This window comes from Nicotiana sylvestris, chromosome 6, assembly GCF_000393655.2.
Source record: "Nicotiana sylvestris chromosome 6, ASM39365v2, whole genome shotgun sequence".
In the NCBI taxonomy this organism is placed as follows: domain Eukaryota; kingdom Viridiplantae; phylum Streptophyta; class Magnoliopsida; order Solanales; family Solanaceae; genus Nicotiana; species Nicotiana sylvestris.
In genome coordinates this window covers 3,729,373-3,749,636 of record NC_091062.1, presented here as the reverse complement: position 1 = coordinate 3,749,636, position 20,264 = coordinate 3,729,373, and the positions used below count along the sequence as shown (strand labels likewise).

Below are 20,264 nucleotides of genomic sequence, written 5' to 3'. Positions count from 1 at the left end.
GTAAGGCTTAAGATGGCTAATTGGAGGCAAATCGTAAATGGAATTAACAAAACTTTAGAAGCTACTTTTGACAGAGTATCTACTAAAGCATTAAAAGCAAACTAAGCCATTAAGTTTTGTTTGTTTGTAAGTGCGGAATACCCCCAAAATAATCATCAAAGAGCTCCCTAACAGCTTGTTTGGATGGTTGTTACCTATTGTGTTGTATCGTATTGTTACTTTAAATACGAAGTTAATTTATTTTAATTATTATTTAAATTTTATTGTATTGTATCGTTAAGTCCGTCGTTACGTAACGACGAAATGTGCCACTTTATGTAACGACCGATTTGGTGTGGTTTGCGTCGTTATCTTGTCTTTTTCTCTCATCTCACCCTTCATTATTATTTAATAATTTTATTTTATTATTTACTTTACCTTTTTATATAATAATTTTACTTTGTATCAGATTTTTTTTTATAATATTGCAAGTTTATTTTTTATATTGTTGATGTATGATATCATAGAACAGTGACAAATGATGCAATTTATCCAAACATTGTATTCATCAAATTATACAGTACAATACAATACAATAAAATACGATACATTATGAAACGATATGTAATAATCATCTAAACAAGCTGTAAGGATTATGCAAACTTATTGTATTTATGCTTGAAGTATAAATTATAATTAATCAAAATTCCCGTGTGTTGGAAAACGACCTTTCTTATGTATTTGAAAACATACTTTTGAAGAATCGTAATTTGTGTTTGACAAAATCAATTTAAAAACTATTTTGGCTAATATTAGAACAGTAATTTGTGTTAGCAAAGTTTCAAAAGTGATTTAGGGAAAAAAACTAATACTTTTATATTAGCTTCTGAAAAATAATTTTTGTTACTATTCCTTTTCCTCAAAAGTTTGATCAAACACCTTATTCTCTAAAATAAGTACTTTTTTTTTAAAAAAAATAAGTGGTTCTGACCTCCTAGAAACTTGACCAAACAGATTATTAATTATAATAGACGATACTAAATTTACTTTGAAATTTTTTTCGTACTATAATCAAAGCTAAGTGATTTTTTTGTTGCAACAATTTATTTAATGACTAAGTGGGCGTTTGGACATAAGAATGGCCCATAAGAATTGTAAAATTTAAAAAAATCGTGATTTTTTTAAAGTGAAATGATATTTGAAATTTAGAGTTGTGTTTAGACATAAATAGAATTATGAGTTGTTTTTGAAGTTTTGTGAGTGATTTGAGTAAGAATTTTGAAAATCAACTTTTTGGAGTTTTTCAAAATTTCAAAAAATTTTAAAATGCATCTTCAAGTCAAAATTGAAAATTTTATGAACAAACACATATTTCGGAAAAAAATAAAAAAAAAATTGGAAAAAAGAAAAAAAATTCTTATGTCCAAACAGGCTCTAAAATACTTACTCCCTCTCCGTTTCAGTTTATGTGAACCTATTTTTTTTTGTCTGTTCCAAAAAGAATGAACTCTTTCTAAATTTGGAAACAATTTAGCTTAAACATACAATTCTACGAGAAACTTTTATAATCAAACAAATATTCTGGGCCTTTTTAAAACTTGTTTAGGACCATAAATTTCAAAAGTCTTTATTTTTTCTTAAATTCCATGCCCAATCAAACAGGTTCACATAAATTGGAAGGGGAGTAGTAAATTAAGTAGTTTTCTCTTTATAAAATTTAATGCAATAAAATAAAAGTTAAATGACTCATTAATAACATTACCTGTCACATGTAGAAAACAGAAAATAAAAGAAAAAGAAATAGAAAAAACTCAATACTCTTCAGTTGCCGGACATACTCAAATGGAGAGAGCAATACCTGTACGAATGCCCCACACCTCCACCGCCGATCTACTGACATGGTCGGAGGTCCCGCCGGAAAATAACTTCCCCGTCTCCACCGCCGTCTCCGTTAGTGGCTCCTCTCACCGGCGAACAAATCCCCCACCTCCATCTCATCTATTTGAATTGATTCACAAGCTAGGTTTTAAGTGGGACTCTTCTCCTAACCCCGTGAGTTAATCCAATCAAGTTATTAAAGCTTTTGAGCAATGGGCGAACTGTTCAATAAGATCTGAAACAAGAAAAGAGGAGAAATTTTTGACGGTGGTGGTAGTGGTGGCAGGCTGGAAGCGGTGGTTGCGGTAGCTTTTGACCCCAGAACTGTTCATATCTCTGTTTTACACTGGCCGGAAAAGTGTCAGTTTACGTGCAATTTTAATGAATAAAAGTGTGCCTCGTGGAGCTCAAAGTAAATCTAATAGTTCAGGTGAATTTGAACTTTTCCCCTTCTTTTTTATTGGCCCATTACTACTCAGTTTTCTCTCAATATTACACCTATTTGTTCTACCAAATATCGTCAAATTGCGATCCTTGGCTTCGTAGTTATCATAGTGTAAGGATGAGATTGAAGGTAGGGAATCAAAAAAGGAATTTATAAAAAGAAAAGAAAAGGAATTGGACTCTCTGATAAACCAGCTAATTGATTAAGCCAGTGGTTGGTTGCTAACTAACATGGTTTCATATATTATATTGTACAATCCTCAAATAATATAGATAAACACTCTTCCCCAGATGAAACCCCATTTCTATGAAGTCCAGTGTTTCTTTCTATATATTGAATTTTCTTCTGTTCACTCTAAAATGTTTTGGTTACAAGAGAAGACATGTCTTAGCTAATATAATTTGCTTATCAGCTACTTGAGAGTAACCAATATGGTTTATAATATATATTAACACCCATGTGGTATAATATTATATTTCCTTAATGAACTTGTCATCCCATATAATAAATTCAAGTCATTCTTTCGTTATATTAAATTCAATTGGTGGTAACATGATTGAAGACACCATTTCAGTCACTCAGAGGTATGTCATTGTCCTTTGTCTTTCATTTCTTTCTTTGATTTATTAATCTCCGGTCTCCATAAACCAGCTAATGTGAATGCGTTTTATAGTCAGAGGCGGGCCTAAAGTGTAACCTATGCGTTCACATGTTGTTTTTACCCGGATCATATATATGTATTAAGAAATCCACAAAAAATATCCATAAATATTTGATTGTCAACCCCTTATTATTGTATATTAACTTGAGGTCGCTGTAGAAATCCATAAACTTCAAATCCCATGTGGTATAATATTATATTCCCTAATTGAAGTTGTCGTCGTATTTTAATCCAGTCAACTCTTTTGTTCTTTATATGGAATTCACTTGGTAACTTGATTGCCTACACTTGCAGCCCTTTAGAGGTATGCCCTTTTTCTTTGTCTTCTCATATCCTTTTTCTAGGTTACTATCCTATATTTTTTGTGCTTCGTCCATTTGTTGATTGTTATTGATATTGGTGTTTCTTGTATTGTTTTCTCCAAGTATTTGTGACAGTATGTGTTTGCTTTTGCAGTTGCTTGCAACCTTTCAGCACTGCTGTTTTCCTTATCTGAAGGTTAGTTAGCCTTCTTGTCCTTCTATTACTTGAAACTTTTGTATATCATCCTTGTACAAGGGGGTTGATCTAAGTTTTAGGTCCTAGCACAAGAGCAAATCTAATATTAGGATAGATCTAAACTTTTGGAAAGTCCACCTGAGGTGGAGATTAGACTAACTTATATCAAGGTGTTAAGAGTTACAAGTAAGAGAAAAATGAAATTATAAATTTGCGACTCGATACTATTTGTGTCTTATAGAGTTACTGATGCTAGTTCGTCGATGTGTTTTCTATTTGTAAATGGATTTTGGTCCCCTTTTGTTTTTTAAAGAGTACTTGGAAATTATACATCAATTTTTGCAGAACTTCTTGAATCAGAAAGATGTCCTAGTCGATGTAATATAAACATTTACCTCACTAGGCACGAGTTCTAGAAGTAACGTTTCGACTTTGTACCTAGAACAAAAGAATTCATCGTGGAATTTTAATGCCTTCGAATTCTATATGGATATATAATTTGATCCGAAATTCAAGTATATATAGTTCTCTTTTCAGATTTTATTGATTGGAAATGCCACTTAAAGACAACATAGGCTGCGATATGTGGCAAGTTTTCTTTGGTGTTTCTTCCATTACATATACATACTAGTATTTGCTTGTTGATTTACTTTAGAAAGTTTTTCATCTTAAAGTAACAAAAAAAACTGTACTGCTATTGACTAGGCACTCTAGACCACCTCTCCCCTTAATTTTATGTCCTAGGCAAGTGCAATACATTTCTACACCGTGCAACTTTAGTGAGTGGGCCATAACTTTGTGTATTGATGACCAAACCATAGGAAAGTTGAATTAAAGTTTTAGAAGTCATGATCAAATTCTTTCTAGATTAAGAGTTAAACCTTTTTGAAGTTGAGTCATGTCTTATTCATACTTATTCTCTCGTCGATTGCTCTATTTTTCCAGCTTTCCTTGTTTCCAAAGCTCTCATTCGTTCCTTAAAGCGTTAAAAACACATTCACACATGATCATTTTGACATGATATGCTTCAATTTTCATCTGAGACTGGCTTGAGGATTGGGGTGTTGCAACTGAATTTGCACTGCAACCGCACAGTAGAAAAGTACTTGAAATTTTGAGGGTGAATGTAAATACTATTAAATTAAGTGAGATGGGGATAAATAGTTTTTAAGAGATCTTCACAAATAAAAATTATTTTATGTGTATATAAATAACTTGGAAATATGTATTACGTGCTTCTAAAGATTAGTATTATTGACTTAATCTTTAACGGAATTTCAAGGATTAGAGAGCAATGATTATATGGAAAAAAAATCATGTGTTGTAACATTGATAATATGAATAAGAAATGAATGCAATATCTATGAAAAAGGTACCAAAAAACTTCCAATTTTACTGGCTCAGATCAGTGTGCTCTTATCTCTTTTTTTGGCTCCCTTTTTGCAACTTTACTGATCATGTTATTTATAGCACCATTTACTTCGTTCAACTTGCAGCTTTGAGGTCATAATTGAAATACGATAGATATGGCTTATGCTAGTGTTGCTTCTCTTATGAGAACTTCTTGCTCTTCACGGAAATGTTAGTTCCTTGGGAATATTTCTCAAGAATTTCGAGAAAAGCAATGATTCTGGGGAAATGACAGATTTGGAAGCACAGATAAAAGAAGTTGCAGAAGCTGTTGAACACACAATTCAAATGACACTGACTGAAGCTTTAGTGGCAAATGATGAAATGCAGAAAGAAAAGGCACATGGGAGGCTAGGTGATTGCCTAAAGCAAGTAGCAGAGGACATTGATCGTGTCCGGAAAGAAACAAAAAAGATTCAAGATAAAGGCAAAAAAGCATCAAACGAATCTTTGGTTCTAGACAGTTCAACAAAAGATATCCCGAATTTGAAGAACAATATGGTGGGACGTGATGATGAAAGGAAAAGGTTGTTAGAAAATCTGACTAGAGGCTTCTCTGGTGAACCCAAAGTCATCCCAATTGTCGGGATGGGAGGTATTGGTAAAACAACTTTAGCTAAAGAAGTTTTCAATGATGCATCTATTCGATCTCATTTTGATGTCCGTGCTTGGGCTACTATATCTAGCCAATATAATGTAAAAGATATCTATGTAAGCCTTCTGCTTTTTACAAAAGAAACAAAAGATGAGAGAGTTCACATGAAAGATGAGGCAATGCTAGCAGACATGCTACAGAAAAGTTTAAAGGGTAAGAGATATTTAATTGTCATGGATGACATGTGGAACAGTAAAGCATGGGATGATGTGAGACAATGCTTTCCAAGTGAAGATAAAGGCAGTCGAATATTGTTGACTACTCGTAACACTGAAGTAGCTTGTTATGCTGGTACAGGAAATCTTTCTTTGCAGATGGATTTTATGAATCCAGATGAGAGTTGGAAACTTTTTAAATGTACGGGCTTTGCAGATGTATCATTACCACATGAGTTCGAGACTATCGGGAAGCATATTGTAGACAAATGTCAAGGGCTGCCACTATCTATTATCGTGGTTGCTGGGCTTCTGTCCAAATCTAAGAGGACACTAGAAGATTGGAAAATTGTTGCTAGGGATGTAATGTCATTTGTCACAGATGATCCTGATAAACAATGTTTACATGTGCTTGGGTTGAGTTACAATCACTTGACCAATGATTTAAAAGCATGTCTTCTGTATTTTGGAATTTTTCCAGAAGACAGTGAGATTCCAGTGAAGAAACTAGTGAGTTTATGGATGGCTGAAGGGTTCCTGAAGTTGGAAAACGACTTACAAGGAGAGGCTGAGAAGTGTTTACAAGATCTCATCGATAGATGTCTAGTTCTTGTATGCAAGAAAAGTTTGGATGAAACAAAAATTAGATCATGTAAGGTTCATGATCTAGTATATGGTTTTTGCTTGAGAGAAGTTCAAAACGAAATATTTTTTTCCTTGAGACAGCTGGCACCTGGTAATCCGGACTATATTTACTCTGATCATTATAGGATCCTTTTTGTCCCTCAATTGATAACGCAGCAGACAGATGGTGACGACGAAAATTCGGGCAATCTAGTTCGTTCTATTTTCTCTTTGTACAGTACTTATTCAACTTTTATTCTCGAACCAGATATTATTCATTGCAATTTTCTCAAAATTTTGGACTTGAGTCCCATAACTCTTGATATTTTCCCTCCACCGATACTGTGCCTCAGTTTTTTGAGGTACCTAGTACTGTCCACCCGTGGTGGGAGGTTTGACATACCTCCAGAAATTTGCAGGTTATGGAGTCTACGAACATTCATTGTTGAAGGGTATCGTCCGACGTACGTACACTTTCCTGAACAAATTTGGGAACTGTGGCAATTAAGGCATCTCGGAGTGTATCAGTTTGATTTGCTAAATCCTCCAAGTATATCTGTTGATGAGGAGAGGTGCTTGGAATTTTCAAACATACACACTGTTTCTGGCTTGTGTGTAAGTAGTTGCACCGAGGAGGTTATTTCAGGGATTCGGAATGTTAAAAAATTAGGAATCTATGCAGATGAATATGAGTTTAAAACATTTCATGGATCTAAACTTTTTGACAATCTTGCCAATCTACATCAACTTGAAACATTGAGTCTTAAAATTTCAGTACCGCTGCAGACGAAGATTAATAAAGTGCCATTGACCATTCCAAGTGCAAAAGCTTTTCCAGCGACGCTCAAGAAGTTGAAGTTGGACAATACTTGTCTAAGGTGGGAGGACATGGATATCATAGGTGAGTTGCCTGACCTTGAGGTGCTGAAGCTAATGTTAAATGCTTGTTGTGGCCAAGAGTGGCATCCAATTGCAGGGGGTTTTACTCGGTTGAAGCTTTTGCTAATTAAGCATAATTATCATCTCAAGTACTGGAAAGCCACAAATGACAATTTTCCTGTCCTTGAGCGCCTCGTGATCACATATTGCACTGAGTTGGAAGAGATGCCCATTGAGTTTGCAGATATGGACTCACTACAGCTAATTGAGTTAAGTTACTGTACAGCCCAACTTGAGGCTTCTGCTGCACGTATTCAACAAGAACAAGAAGACCTCGGAAACAAACCTGTGGATGTTCGTATCTCAGATACATACAATCCCTGTAAGTATATTTTTATCAAGGTTGCCCTCATTTCTCATTTCCACAAGGTTACGTCACGTTATACAGTTGTACTCAGTTCAATTGCAGTGCTTTTGCTTGATTTTCTTCAACTCGTAATCGTAAAAAATAAGTATTTTCGGAATGAACAAGAAAAGTGGACTTTTCGTTTTTATTGTGTGATATAAAATATAAATTTTGCTGAATATTTAATTAAAACAATTATCAATTTGTAGTTGTCAAAAATCGGTATTTTCTTCTAATATGACCAAATAACTATTTCGATTAGTGAGATTAATTTAATAAATATGATAATTAAAAATAAAATGGTCTTGAATGCCCTTGTTTTGAGGCTTCCATGCATAAGGAATTATAATGTTTGAACTATCGAATCCTACAAAAAATTCCAATAGATTTGGAAACTTAGAACTCCCAACAAGATTGGGTTTTTCATCTGGCAATGTTGCCAAGATAGGCTTCATTCTAGGGACTATCTTAATAGTGTTGGCATGAATACTTATCCTACTTTGCACTGTTTGCAAAAGAGAAAGAGAGACTGTCCACTGGTTAGATATCCTCAAAAGCCAACAACCAAGTTTAAACAAATGTTATGCTTAGCTGGAATAATTTCCTTCCATTCTGCTTATGGCATTTTTGGCTCAACAGAAATGCTAATAACATTAACAACAGTACAATACTGATTGTCCTCTTTCAAAGTCATTGGTTATCACTTGTTGCATTGAATATATTACCCTCTCCCAGAACACTACTGTTACTGAAAATATTAGAACCAACAACAACAACAACAACGGCCCAGTATAATCCCACAAGTGGGGTCTGGGGAGGGTAATATGTACGCAGACCTTACCCCTACCCCGAGGGGCAGAGAGGTTGTTTCCAGGAGACCCTCGGCTCAAGAAAGCAACAAGAGACGATATATTAGTACTATCAATAGACTCATAGTAAAATAACATAACATAACATCAAATAACATAAAATAACAAAATAACAGCAACATAAGTAATATGAACTTAATTACGGGGAGGGAACTTAACAAAATAACTGAAAATATTATAACCATTAATATTAATGACATCCTCCTCCTGCGTGCTACTACAAACTTAACATAGATGGTGCTTTCAATAGCGATATTACCCATTTCCTTTTTCCTCCCTGAGCCGAGGGTCTACCGGAAGTAACCTCTCTGCCTTTTTTAAAGGCAGGGGTAAGGTATGCGTACACTCTATCGTCCCCAGACCCCACTTGTGAGACTATACTGGTTTTGTTGTAATTGTTAACTCATACTCATGTTGAGCTCTTTGCTTTAAGATATGGACTGAAGATTGCTTACGCCCACAATCTACAACCTTTGGAGATTGAAACAGACTTCATTGGAATTATGCAATTATTACAAAACTATTCACTAATATAAACCAATTATCCATGGCTGTAGGTTGGTAATGTAGCAGATGGGGAACCCAGTGCTTCGGCATAATTACGGGGAGGGAGTTTGCACACTTTTCGGCTAAAGAAGGATCTAAAGCAGCAATATCTCTTTTGAAAAACTTATTCGGATAGTATTTGTAATAATCTAGGTTGCTTTGGGAACCTTTGTGTCATATCTGACACCAGTAGTATTAGCACTAGTTCTATAGTAATCGGAAACAGTCTCTCAACCCTTTCAGGGTAGGGATAAGACTGTATACATACTACCCTTTCCAGACCCCACTTGTGGAATTATACTGGGTTGTTATTGTCGTCTGTAGTAAGTGGTTTATTTCTATTAATATATTGTAACTACCTTTATGATAGAAAAACAGCTTTTGCCTGTATAAAGAAAAGGCCCCAAGATATTTTATTTTTGTAATAGTGTGACTTCATACAACTACTCTAATGATGATGGTGATGATGGTGATGATTCTGATGCATAATATAATGAAGTTGTCTTGAAAAATAATTTTTGGAAGTTGAGGTTGTGTCCTTGCTAAGCCGAGGGTCTATCGGAAACATATTTACTCTACCAAGTTAGGGGATAAGGCATGAGTACACATTAACCTCTCCATACTATTGAGTTGTTGTTGGAAGTTGAGGTTGTGTCTGGAAATGCATTTTATCAAGATTTATGACTGGAAGACAAAATTTCACCCAAAAATTGTCCTAAACCAGTTTTTGAGAACATGAAATTTCATTTTAATTTTTTTTTTTCAAAAACTGATCAATTCTATGAACAAATAATGTTCATAATTTTTTTTTGAAAAAGAATAAAATCTATGGCTAAATGGAAGCTTAATTTATTTTAAGAGCAAACTTAATTTTGTTCATAATTAAGTGTAAAGTGGATCACGTTAACCATCAACTGAACAAGTTAGGTAAAAGAATGACTATATTTAAAAAGTTGAAAACTTGCAAAAGAAAGGATGTCAAGGATTTCTCCCTAACAGCAGCTGAGAAAACTTACAATTCTCACATCATAATTGTAAAAATTGCGTGGGGCGCCCTATTTGGTCGCCCCCATTTAACCTATATCTATTTTTTTTTTAAAGTTTCAACTTGTACCTACTTTTTAAACAACTTCCGTCCCCTTTCTCCTCCTCCTTCTCTTCCTCAAAGTTTTATCCTATCTGCTTCTTCTTATTTTTCCGATGAGTCCTATAAATTTTCAATCATTTTTTCCTTTTCGCCGACACCCTCAGCTGTAAAGGTTCTATCTTGGTTTTGCAACTTGAATCTTATGCACAATTTTGATGTGAAAATGGGACAAGAGAAATTAGTTACTATTAATTTTATATTGTTGTTTGGTGAATTGGGTCTAGCGGAAATTGGAGATGCCAGTTGTCGATTGGATTGGTAATGTGTTGATGTTTCTTGGGTCCTGTTAATGTTGCTTTAAGTTACTTCGTGTGGGTACAACATGCCCCCTAGAGCTCTAGAGTTGAAGTTCGCAAGTTACAAACAAAAATTTCAGTTTTAGAGCTGAAGTTCGACAGTTACAAAAATAAAAACTTCAGCTCTAGAGCTTAAGTTCGCCAGTTACAAAACAAAAACTTCAGCTTTAGCTCTATAGCTGAAGTTCGCCAGTTACAAAAACAAAAACTTCAGCTCTCGCCAGTTACAAAACAAAAACTTCAGCTTCGCCAGTTACAAAAACAAAAACTTCAGCAATCACAAAATTTTTTTTCAGTAAATAGAGAACAAAACTTCAGTTATTATGCTTAAGTTCAGCAATTACAAACAAAAACTTAGTATACTTGGTTCAGCACACTTGCTACTTCAGTCTCGTCTACCAGAATGCTGAAGTTTTGCGTGATTGTCTTTGCTACTTCAGCCCCGTATCCCGAAGTTACTTGAAAAAGTGAGTACGCTTGCAATTTTTTTTGCAAAGCAGACACAAGTTAAAACGTGATCTAAAAACCGGGTATAAATGTAAATCCCCTTAATAATTTCAATACACTAAGTTGATTTTGGGACTAAGTGCTGATTGGGACAGAACTTATAATTACCCATCAAAGTTGAAGTACTAATAAGCAAAAGAAAATGAACGAAAGTAAAGTAAATAGAGAAGTGTTATGATAAAAATCAAAATATGGTGGATGTCTACTCTTCCTCCATGATCTTTCTCTCAAATGGTTAATGACATATTTAATGACATATTTTCTATGTTCAATGACATATTTCATGACATATTTTCTTCACTTTTCATGCCTATATAAAGGTCTTGTAATAGATAGGAAAATACACACAATTGAAGAAGAAAATTTCTTCCTTTCTCTCTATCTCTTTCTTGTTCATGTTTTACTAAATTGTCTTTATTTCTCGTTCATGTTTTACTAAATTACTTTTATTTCATAACACGTTATCAGCATGAGTCTCTAACCAATTGTATATATATCTACAAAATTTTTCCTACATCCGGAAAGATTACAATTAGAAGCTATACATATCATCATATGGTTAAATGTAAAGAGAAACTACATATGGTAAGTAATGAAATGTAAGAAGGTATGATTATCTTATACTTGTCATTCCTCTAAAATCCCATATGCACACAACTTCGTACTACACCTATATTACATAAGCACATATTAATATTACATCTTTTATATCGCATGAATGGAATAAAATTTTCGAAGTTCTATATGTGAAAATCATAGTAGCAGTTAATTGTTGATATGATGCATGTCATGGTAACCAAGGATATTTTATATAAATTGTTTTATGCATATTTGTGTGTTAACTATCTTCAATATGTCCTGCCGCTTTTAACATTTTCTTTTACTTGGATGATTTTTTTTTTCCTTTTGGATTTTTACACTTGCATATAGTACAAAAAAAAGAATAAAAAAATGGTCATACTGATTAAAAGCATAAATCATCTTGAAGAAAACAAGAAATACTTCACATCTTTATCTAGGTTGATTAATTACTTCTTTGAAATTTGGAAAACAAACCAGCTATTGAGAAAGTATACTTCATAATTTATGGTCGTATCATTTGAAAGCAAACAATGATTAGTATGACTACTAGAAGAGGTATTTTTGAGTATCCATGACCTACTTGATGCTTGCTACTGACTTACCATTTTTAAGTATTTTATATGAATGATGCACAAGCTACAACTGGTAAGTTGTTACCTATAATGTCACTTTTCAGGTAATATAAATACTGAATTTATGTATTAGTATTATATGTGTGTTGTTACCTATATGGTGTACTTTTGATAAATTTATTCACTAATTGCTTGGTTGAATTGAGTGAAGGAAAGTCATGGCGTTAAATCAAATCCAATAGGTAGGATATACCCCGAAAACAACAATATTTTTGAGAGAGACTCAATAAATATTATGACAATGATTTTATGATCCTTTTAAACTCTAATAGAATTTAGAAGAAATATTCTGACTACAAACGGTTGTATTTCATATAGATGCTACAAATAATTAATAAAGCTTTACGCTGATTTGAGATTTGTACACTTATTTAAGAAAGCAAATTTGATTTGCTAAGTTGCAAATTAGTTGTGTATAACTTTTTTTGGCATGTGATTGAAATTAAGGCTTGAGAATGAATCTCAATATTGTTTAGCCTATTATGTCATTAATTGAGGAATAGACATCGGGATCAAGTCCTGATGCTCCATAATGATAAGAGTTGGGTTTGAGTCCCAATTTATTATGGCCTACCATGCCTTTATATTGGTAAGACATTGGGTTTGAGTCCCAATGTACCATATTGATGATATAATGATGACTAAAGAAAAATAATATATTTTTCATGAAAAGGCATGAAAATTGTCCCACTTGATTTGCTCCATTCTTTTAGTGAATGTGATAAAAATGCATAATAAGTTTCAATGAATACAAGTGGTTGAACAATGAACGTGGGCGTTCCAAATATCAAAATAATAATAATCATCACTATGATTATAAAAGGAGAACAATAAGGGTTCTCAAAAGTCCTTTAAAATGTGAAAGCAATGCTTACCATCAAATTGGTATGAAAATAATAAAGCACGTCGATGATTATGATCCATTCCTTGAAGAGAATGTGACTTATGATAAGCATTGAGAATGCAAACCCATTCCTAAAGTAGAATGTGACAATATGTGATAAAAGCAATGAATAAAGACATGCAATTCATGATTATATGAATACCACACAACTCACCTCTAAGGGAGGTTTGAGTAAAATAAAGAGAATAAATATTATTGTGTGGTTACATGAATATGTCATTGGTCGCGTACATGTGATATGCCAAATATTATTTTGTCATGCCTTATAAAAGTTATTAAAGGCAAAATTAAAGCAAGAAATGATTTTGCTTACGATGATTTTGACCATGATAATTTATTATGATATAATTTTCTCCGTGAAGGAGACATTTACCATATGAATGGTATGATAAAAGATCTTGTAGTACAAAAGTTGTTAAGAAAACTAATTTGTTACTACCCCGATGAATAAACTTATTCATGACATTGATATTGTAAAGTCTCAAAAGAAACTTTTTGAGTTTCAAATATATAAGTCAAAGTGATTGGCATATTGAGACTATAAATGAAAGGAAGATTGAATATCTTCATATTTCTATAATCATACCGGGTAAATATGAAAGGTTACCCGATCTTCTTTCTATTTGTACTACACAAATATAAGCATGATGCTGGAATCATATGCCACAAGTAAACTAGAGATTTACTAAAATAAATATTAATTGGCATGACCGGTTGACCATATCGGTTCAATTATGATGCGAAAAATTAATTAAGAATTACATTGACACATATTGAAGAATAGAAGATTCTTCAAGAATTCTCTTGTGCTGCTTATTCTCATGATATACCAGTTAAAGGTTGGGATTGAATCCTTTGATTTCTAGAAGGAATAAAAGGTGATATATATATATGGGCCCAGTCACCTGCCATGTGGACTGTTTACTATAATATGATTTTAATAGATGCATCTATTTTATGGTCACATGTGCATTTGTTATCAACTTGCAGTTTGGTTTTTGCAAGATTGCTTGCTCAAATTATTAGAGCACAATTCCAGAATATAAATTATGATGATTTATCTTAATAATACTGGTTTAAATCCAAGTTGGTTTAGCAGAAATTGTATGCCTCCAATTATAGCTAAATCATTGGTTATGAGAACAAAACTCCCAAAAACGAAATTTGGTATGAGATTTATTATTTAATATACAGCAGCACTTGTACGCATCTAGCCAAGTTATAAAAAAAATTTCCCTATCACAATCGGTTCAGGGTCAGGAACCAAATAATTTCTATATAGAAATATGGATGTGCTATATGATTTAATTATGCCACCAAAATGCACAAAGATGAGTTCCCAAAGATGGTTGGGAAATGTGTTGGTGATTCCAACATTAGGGGGAGAAAATGGGCAGCTGAGAAAGTGATACGTGAAATGAATTATTATGAATACATATAGATCCTCGTACAAGAAAATATAAACTTGAAGTTCAAGTGATAATTCATTTACAAATTATTGCCAGACGCATTTGCTGACCCAAAGCTAAATGTCATATTTCAGCTGCTAATGCTCCAAATAGAATAAAGTCCATGAGGGACAGAGTCTATGGCACGCATGAAGTGTAACAGACCAATCGGTTCCAAAGATAAAACTCCTTGAAGAAGGAGAGGGGCAAATATTCAAAATGGTCATAATAAGGAGGCAAGTGCCCTAGAAGAGCACCACGACATAACACTTCATAAGACCTCATGGGAGAGGCTCAGGTACCTGAAAATAATGAAATAAAGAGATCTCAATAAGTTATGTCTTTATTGGGTAATAATGGAACCGACATAAAATGATTGTCGACGATATTGTTAATATAATGTAGCGCTCAATATGATTAATATTGACGAGGATCTTGAGATCAAATCTGTCATGAAATTTGGACGGATAAAAGATTGGCCAAATAAAAAATACGCAATGAAATTTACTTCACTTGAAAAATGTGAAGTTGGACGGATAGTCCAACACCTAAAAGTATAAAGTCAATTGAGGTATAAATGTGTTCTTGTGCGAAAGGTTCAAGTCGATAGACATAAAGACGACTTGTGGCACAAGAAAATTAGTAAATATCCTCACATTGATTATATGGAGACATGTTCTCTTATAGTGGATATAGTCACTTCAGGTTTTAATCTGGCAATATATGAAAAACTTGATATGCGTATAGTGGATATCATTGAAAGATTTAAATTGTCTTGGAGCATATTAAGGTTTCCAAGAAATTTATTAAATAATGCTTCAAAAATCCTTATACGGATTGAAACAATCAGGGCCCATGTGGTATAATCGCCCGAGAGAATACTTGTTGAAAGAAGGGTATAAGAATAATTCAATTTGTCCTTGTGTCCTTATAAAAGGATATGGATTTGAATTTGTTATAATCGCCATGTATGTTGATGATTCAAATATCATTAGAACTCCCAGAGAGCTTCCTAAAGCAAAGCAGTAGACTATTTAAAGAAAGAATTTGAAATGAAAGATCTTGGAAAGACAAAATTTTGTCTTGGTCTACAAATTGAATATATGAAAGATAGAATTTTTGTCCTTCAATCAGCATACACTAAAAAGATTTTAAAGAGCTTCTATGTGGATAAAGCACATCCATTAAGTACCCCGATGGTTGTGAGATTACTCGATATAAATAAAGATCCACTCCGACCTCATGAAAATAATGAAGAGCTTCTTGGTCCTAAAGTACCATATCGTAATGCAATTGGTGCGCTAATATATCTTGCTAACACTACAAGGCATGACATAACCTTTTCAGTTAATGTCTTAATAAGATATAGCTCTGCTCAAGGAGAAATTGGAATAAAATCAAGCACATATTGCGTTATCTAAGGGGGATTACCGATGTGGGCTTATTTTATGGCAATGATTGCAATACCGATCTTGTTGGTTATGTCGATGTGGAGTATTTATCTGACACACACAAGGCTTGATCTCAAACATGTTATGTGTTTACATGTGTGGCACTGTCATATCTTGGCGATCGACTAAGCAATCAATCGTGGCTACTTCTTCTAATCATGCTGAGATAATTGCTATTCATGAAGCAAGTCGAGAATGTGTATGGTTGAGGTCTACTATACATCTTATTCGAGACAAATGTGGTTTGAAGTGTGATAAACTACCCACAGTTTTGTATGAAGAAAATACAACATGCATAGCCCAATTAAAGGGAGGATTCATAAAGGAGTTAGGACAAAGCACATTTCACCTAAATTATTGTTCACACATGATCTTCAAAAGAATGGTGATATTAATGTGCAACGGATCCGTTCAAGTGATAATATGGCTGATTTGTTCACCAAATATCTACCGGCGTCAACCTTCAAGAAACTAATGTACAAGATTGGGATACGAAGGCTCAACGATGTGAACTGATGATCTCATCAAGGGGAGTTAATACGCGTTGTACTCTTTTTCCCGTACAAGGTTTTGTCCGATTGGGTTTTCCTTGCAAGGTTTTTAACGAGGCAACCAAAAGGCGTATTTCTAAATATGTGTACTCTTTTTCCTTCATTAGGATTTTTTTCCCATAGGGTTTTTTCCTAATAAGGTTTTAACGAGGCACATTATTTATGGACATCGAAGGGGAGTGTTATGATAAAAATCAAAATATGGTGGATGTCTACTCTTCCTCCATGATCTTTCTCTCAAATGGTTAATGACATATTCAATGACATATTCCATGACATATTTTCTTCACTTTTCATGCCTATATAAATACATGTAAGGTTGGGTACAATATAGCCTTTAGGTCCGATCCTTCCCCGGAGCCCACGTAAAGGGGAGTTTAATGCATCGGGCTGTCTTACTGTATAACTAATGTGAATTGAGAGGTTTTGACTAACCAGCTATGCATTAATTAAGCCAGTGGTTGCTACGTAACATGGTTTCACTTTCTCATTTTATATTGTACACTCCTCAAATAAAAGAGATTAACGTTCTTCCCCATATGGAACCCATTTCTGTGAAGTTAACTCTTTATTTGTATGTATTGAATGTTTCTTCTTTTCATTCTCAAATGTTTTGGTTATAAGAGAAGACATTTCTTGGCTAATACAGTTTGCCCTATTAAAAGGTAACCAACATGGTTTATAATATATCGAGAATCATCCACTCTGCTCTAGTCTTCAGTGCACCGTCAAAACGAGCCAAACGGCTTGTGCTCCATTAGCACACAAATACCCTAAGAAGTAACCCCACCTTTAAACAACTGAGTAAATCCCTTCTCCCTGCACACTACATCCACCACGAATAACAAATCCGAATCATTCCAAAATTTTCATATGCCCATAAAGTATAGTACATCATGTACCCGGCCATTTCCTTGCTCAAGCCATCCTTGAAGTCACCCTCTTCAAGTCATAACTGATCCACAAGTATACCTCAGTGCAAAACTAATATAACACATGACCATGCCACACGTGGCATGACCATGTGGCATAGTATTATATTTCCTTAATTAAAGTTGTCATCCTATTCTGTGAAGTCAAGTCTTTCTTTCTTTGTATAAAATTTAGTTGGTAAGATGATTGCAGATACCATTTCAACCACTCTGAGTTATGCCATCTTCCTTTGTCTTCTCACAATTTTTCTATGATTTATTAATCTCGATTCCCCATCAAAACGAGCTAATGTGAAGGTGCTACATAACCAACATGGTTTATAATATATTAAACACCTCTGTAGAATAATACTACCCCCTAATTGAAGTTGTCATCCCATCCCATCCATCCCAATAAGTCAAACTCTTTTCATTCTTTAAATACAAATACAATTTACTTGGTAACTTGCCTCCACATTCCATTGCAGCCCTTTAGAGGTAAGCCATTTTTGTAGTCTTCTCTGATCTTTTTTCTTGGTTGCTATGCTATATCTTTTGTTCTTCGTCCATTTATTTGATTGTTATTCATACTTGTGTTTCATGTATTCATTTCTCAAAGTATGTCTTGCAGTGCTTTTGCAATTGCCTGCTACTTTTCAGCATTCCTGTTTACCATATCAGCCATTGAAAGGTTAGTTAGCCTTCTTGTCGCTTTAGTACTTGAAACTTTTGTCAGTCATCCTATTTTAAGGGGGCTGATTTGAGTTTTAGCTCCTTGGACGAGTACAAAACTAAGTTTAGGATAAATTAAACTTTTGGAAAATCTATCAAGGTGGAGATCAAACAAGTTATATCAGGATGTCAACAGTAACACATAACGAGAAAAGAGAATTATGGATTAGCGACTTGAGACTGTTATAGACTTCTCCTAGTTCACCATTATATTTTGTGGAGGACAAGATGCGGGAAGCTAAGCTTAGATGGTTTGGGCATGTGATGAGGAGAAACACAGATGCCCCAGTTAGGAGGTGTGAGGGGCTGAGAAGAGGTAGAGGTAGGCTAAAAAAGTATTGAGGAGAGGCGATTAGACAAGATATGACGTTCATTCAACTTACCGAGGACATGACCCTTGATAGGAAGGTGTGGAGGTCGAGAATTAAGGTAGAAGGCTAGTAGGTAGTCGAGAGCATTGGTGTTAACCTTGTATCCCATTATTGTCAGATTTCTATTACTACTTGTTGTTTTTTCCGCTTGTTTTCCTGCTATCTTGTTGGTAATAATGCTTGGTGCTATTGCCTTTCTTTTCATCTCTCTTGAGCCGAAGGTTTATCGGAAACAACCTCTCTACTTTCAAGGTAATGGGTAAGGTTTGCGTACACACTACCCTCCCCAAACCTCACTTGTGGGATTACATTGGGTTTTTTTTTGTTGTTGTTGAATTTCATCTCTTTCTTCTTAAAGAGCACTAGGAAATTATACATTAGTACTGCATTAGGAAATCTCATATATATATATATATATATATATATATATATACCGTCAAGACATAAATCAAGTTGCTGTAATTCTTCGAGAGCTGAATTACTATAGTCCTATGGCTGAAGATGTGCACTTAAATTTCCGACTCAGTAGCGATGGTGACTAATCTCCTCTCCTCAGTACTAATTTCCGCCGAAATCCCTCACGGGCAATGTCTGTGAGCAATAGTATTCTTCTTCCGGATGATAACTCGTAGCACCCAAGCAACTCTCTTAAGGGTACTACATAACTTTCGAGAAAATCTCTGATTTCCTCCCAATGGTAAGACCTCTACTTCAAGCCTTATCTTGTCCCCTACAGATTCAACCAGTGCTATCAAAGGCGAAAAGCGTGTAAAAAACTCTAAGGTCCGTTGGGGCTTTAAGCACAAAACGCAAATAAAGGGCGGGCTTTAATGAATAAAGGCGCAATTGGAGACAAAGTAAAAATATGTATATGTGACTAAGACTAATAATTATAAGCATGACTAACAAATATATGGATAAATAAATTGAAATTTTTTTACAATAAAGTGAAATTCAATTGTTTGACGTCACCTTTTTCAGGATTACGCTCATTAACAAGGAAAAGTATGTCTTAGAGCCTTGATGCGACACTAAAGCGCCCACAAAGTGAAACGAAGTGCTCAACATGTTTTGAGCCTCGCTTCAGGGGTTAAGCGCGCTTTTGACAACACTGGATTCAACAACCTCATAATTCTTCTCAAACAAGGAAGAACCTATCACAATTAGGGTAAATTAATATTCTTTGGCTTCACCTGTAACTAACTAATAAAGCCTTTGCTCAATTCTTGTCTAAACTTGCTCTCAGTCGATCTGTATACCTCATATTTCATTTTGTTGTATGATTAGATTTCACTCCTTACCTCAAATTTTAAAGAATCCTTGTATGTAGAATTTATTGGGTGCTCCCAAATCCTTATCCATGGTGGTTACTAGCTCCCAAGGTCATGCTCCAACTAAGGGAGAAGGGTTTAGTAAATTGGCCATAACTTTGTCTAGTGAGATGACCATTTGACGAACCATTTAATCGTCTGGGAAGTAGGATTTAAGGGTGACAACTTTCTTTAGAAGTCGTGATCAAATTCTAGACTAAGAGTTAAACATTTCTTGAAGTTGTGTCATGTCACGTTCATACATATTGTCATGCCGTTTACTTTATTTTCCAACTTTCTTTGTTTTCAAGCACCGATTTATCCCTTAAAGCGTTAAACATTCCAACACGACCAGTTTTACATGATATGCTTCAAGTTTCATCTAATACAGGCTCCTGGATTGTTACATTTTGATTA

At 34.3% G+C, this 20,264-nt stretch overlaps 1 protein-coding gene across 13 annotated transcripts in view; it reads left to right on the top strand.

Moving 5' to 3' along the window:
* The first annotated feature begins 1,370 nt into the window (after positions 1-1,370).
* Positions 1,371-20,264, top strand: part of LOC104218191 (putative late blight resistance protein homolog R1B-16) — a 34,695-nt gene continuing 15,801 nt past the window's right edge. For 3 of the 13 annotated variants that reach the window (XM_070147572.1, XM_070147571.1, XM_070147573.1), the window contains exons 1-2: positions 1,394-3,461; positions 4,958-7,566. In XM_070147572.1, the coding sequence (XP_070003673.1) occupies positions 5,100-7,566 (2,467 nt within the window). In that variant the 5' untranslated portion in view covers positions 1,394-3,461; positions 4,958-5,099. Of the gene's footprint in view, positions 3,462-4,957; positions 7,567-9,016; positions 9,431-18,065; positions 18,126-19,518; positions 19,706-20,264 lie in introns of those variants that run through there. The other 10 variants (XM_070147567.1, XM_070147564.1, XR_011400252.1 and 7 more) reach the window with 10 other exon arrangements.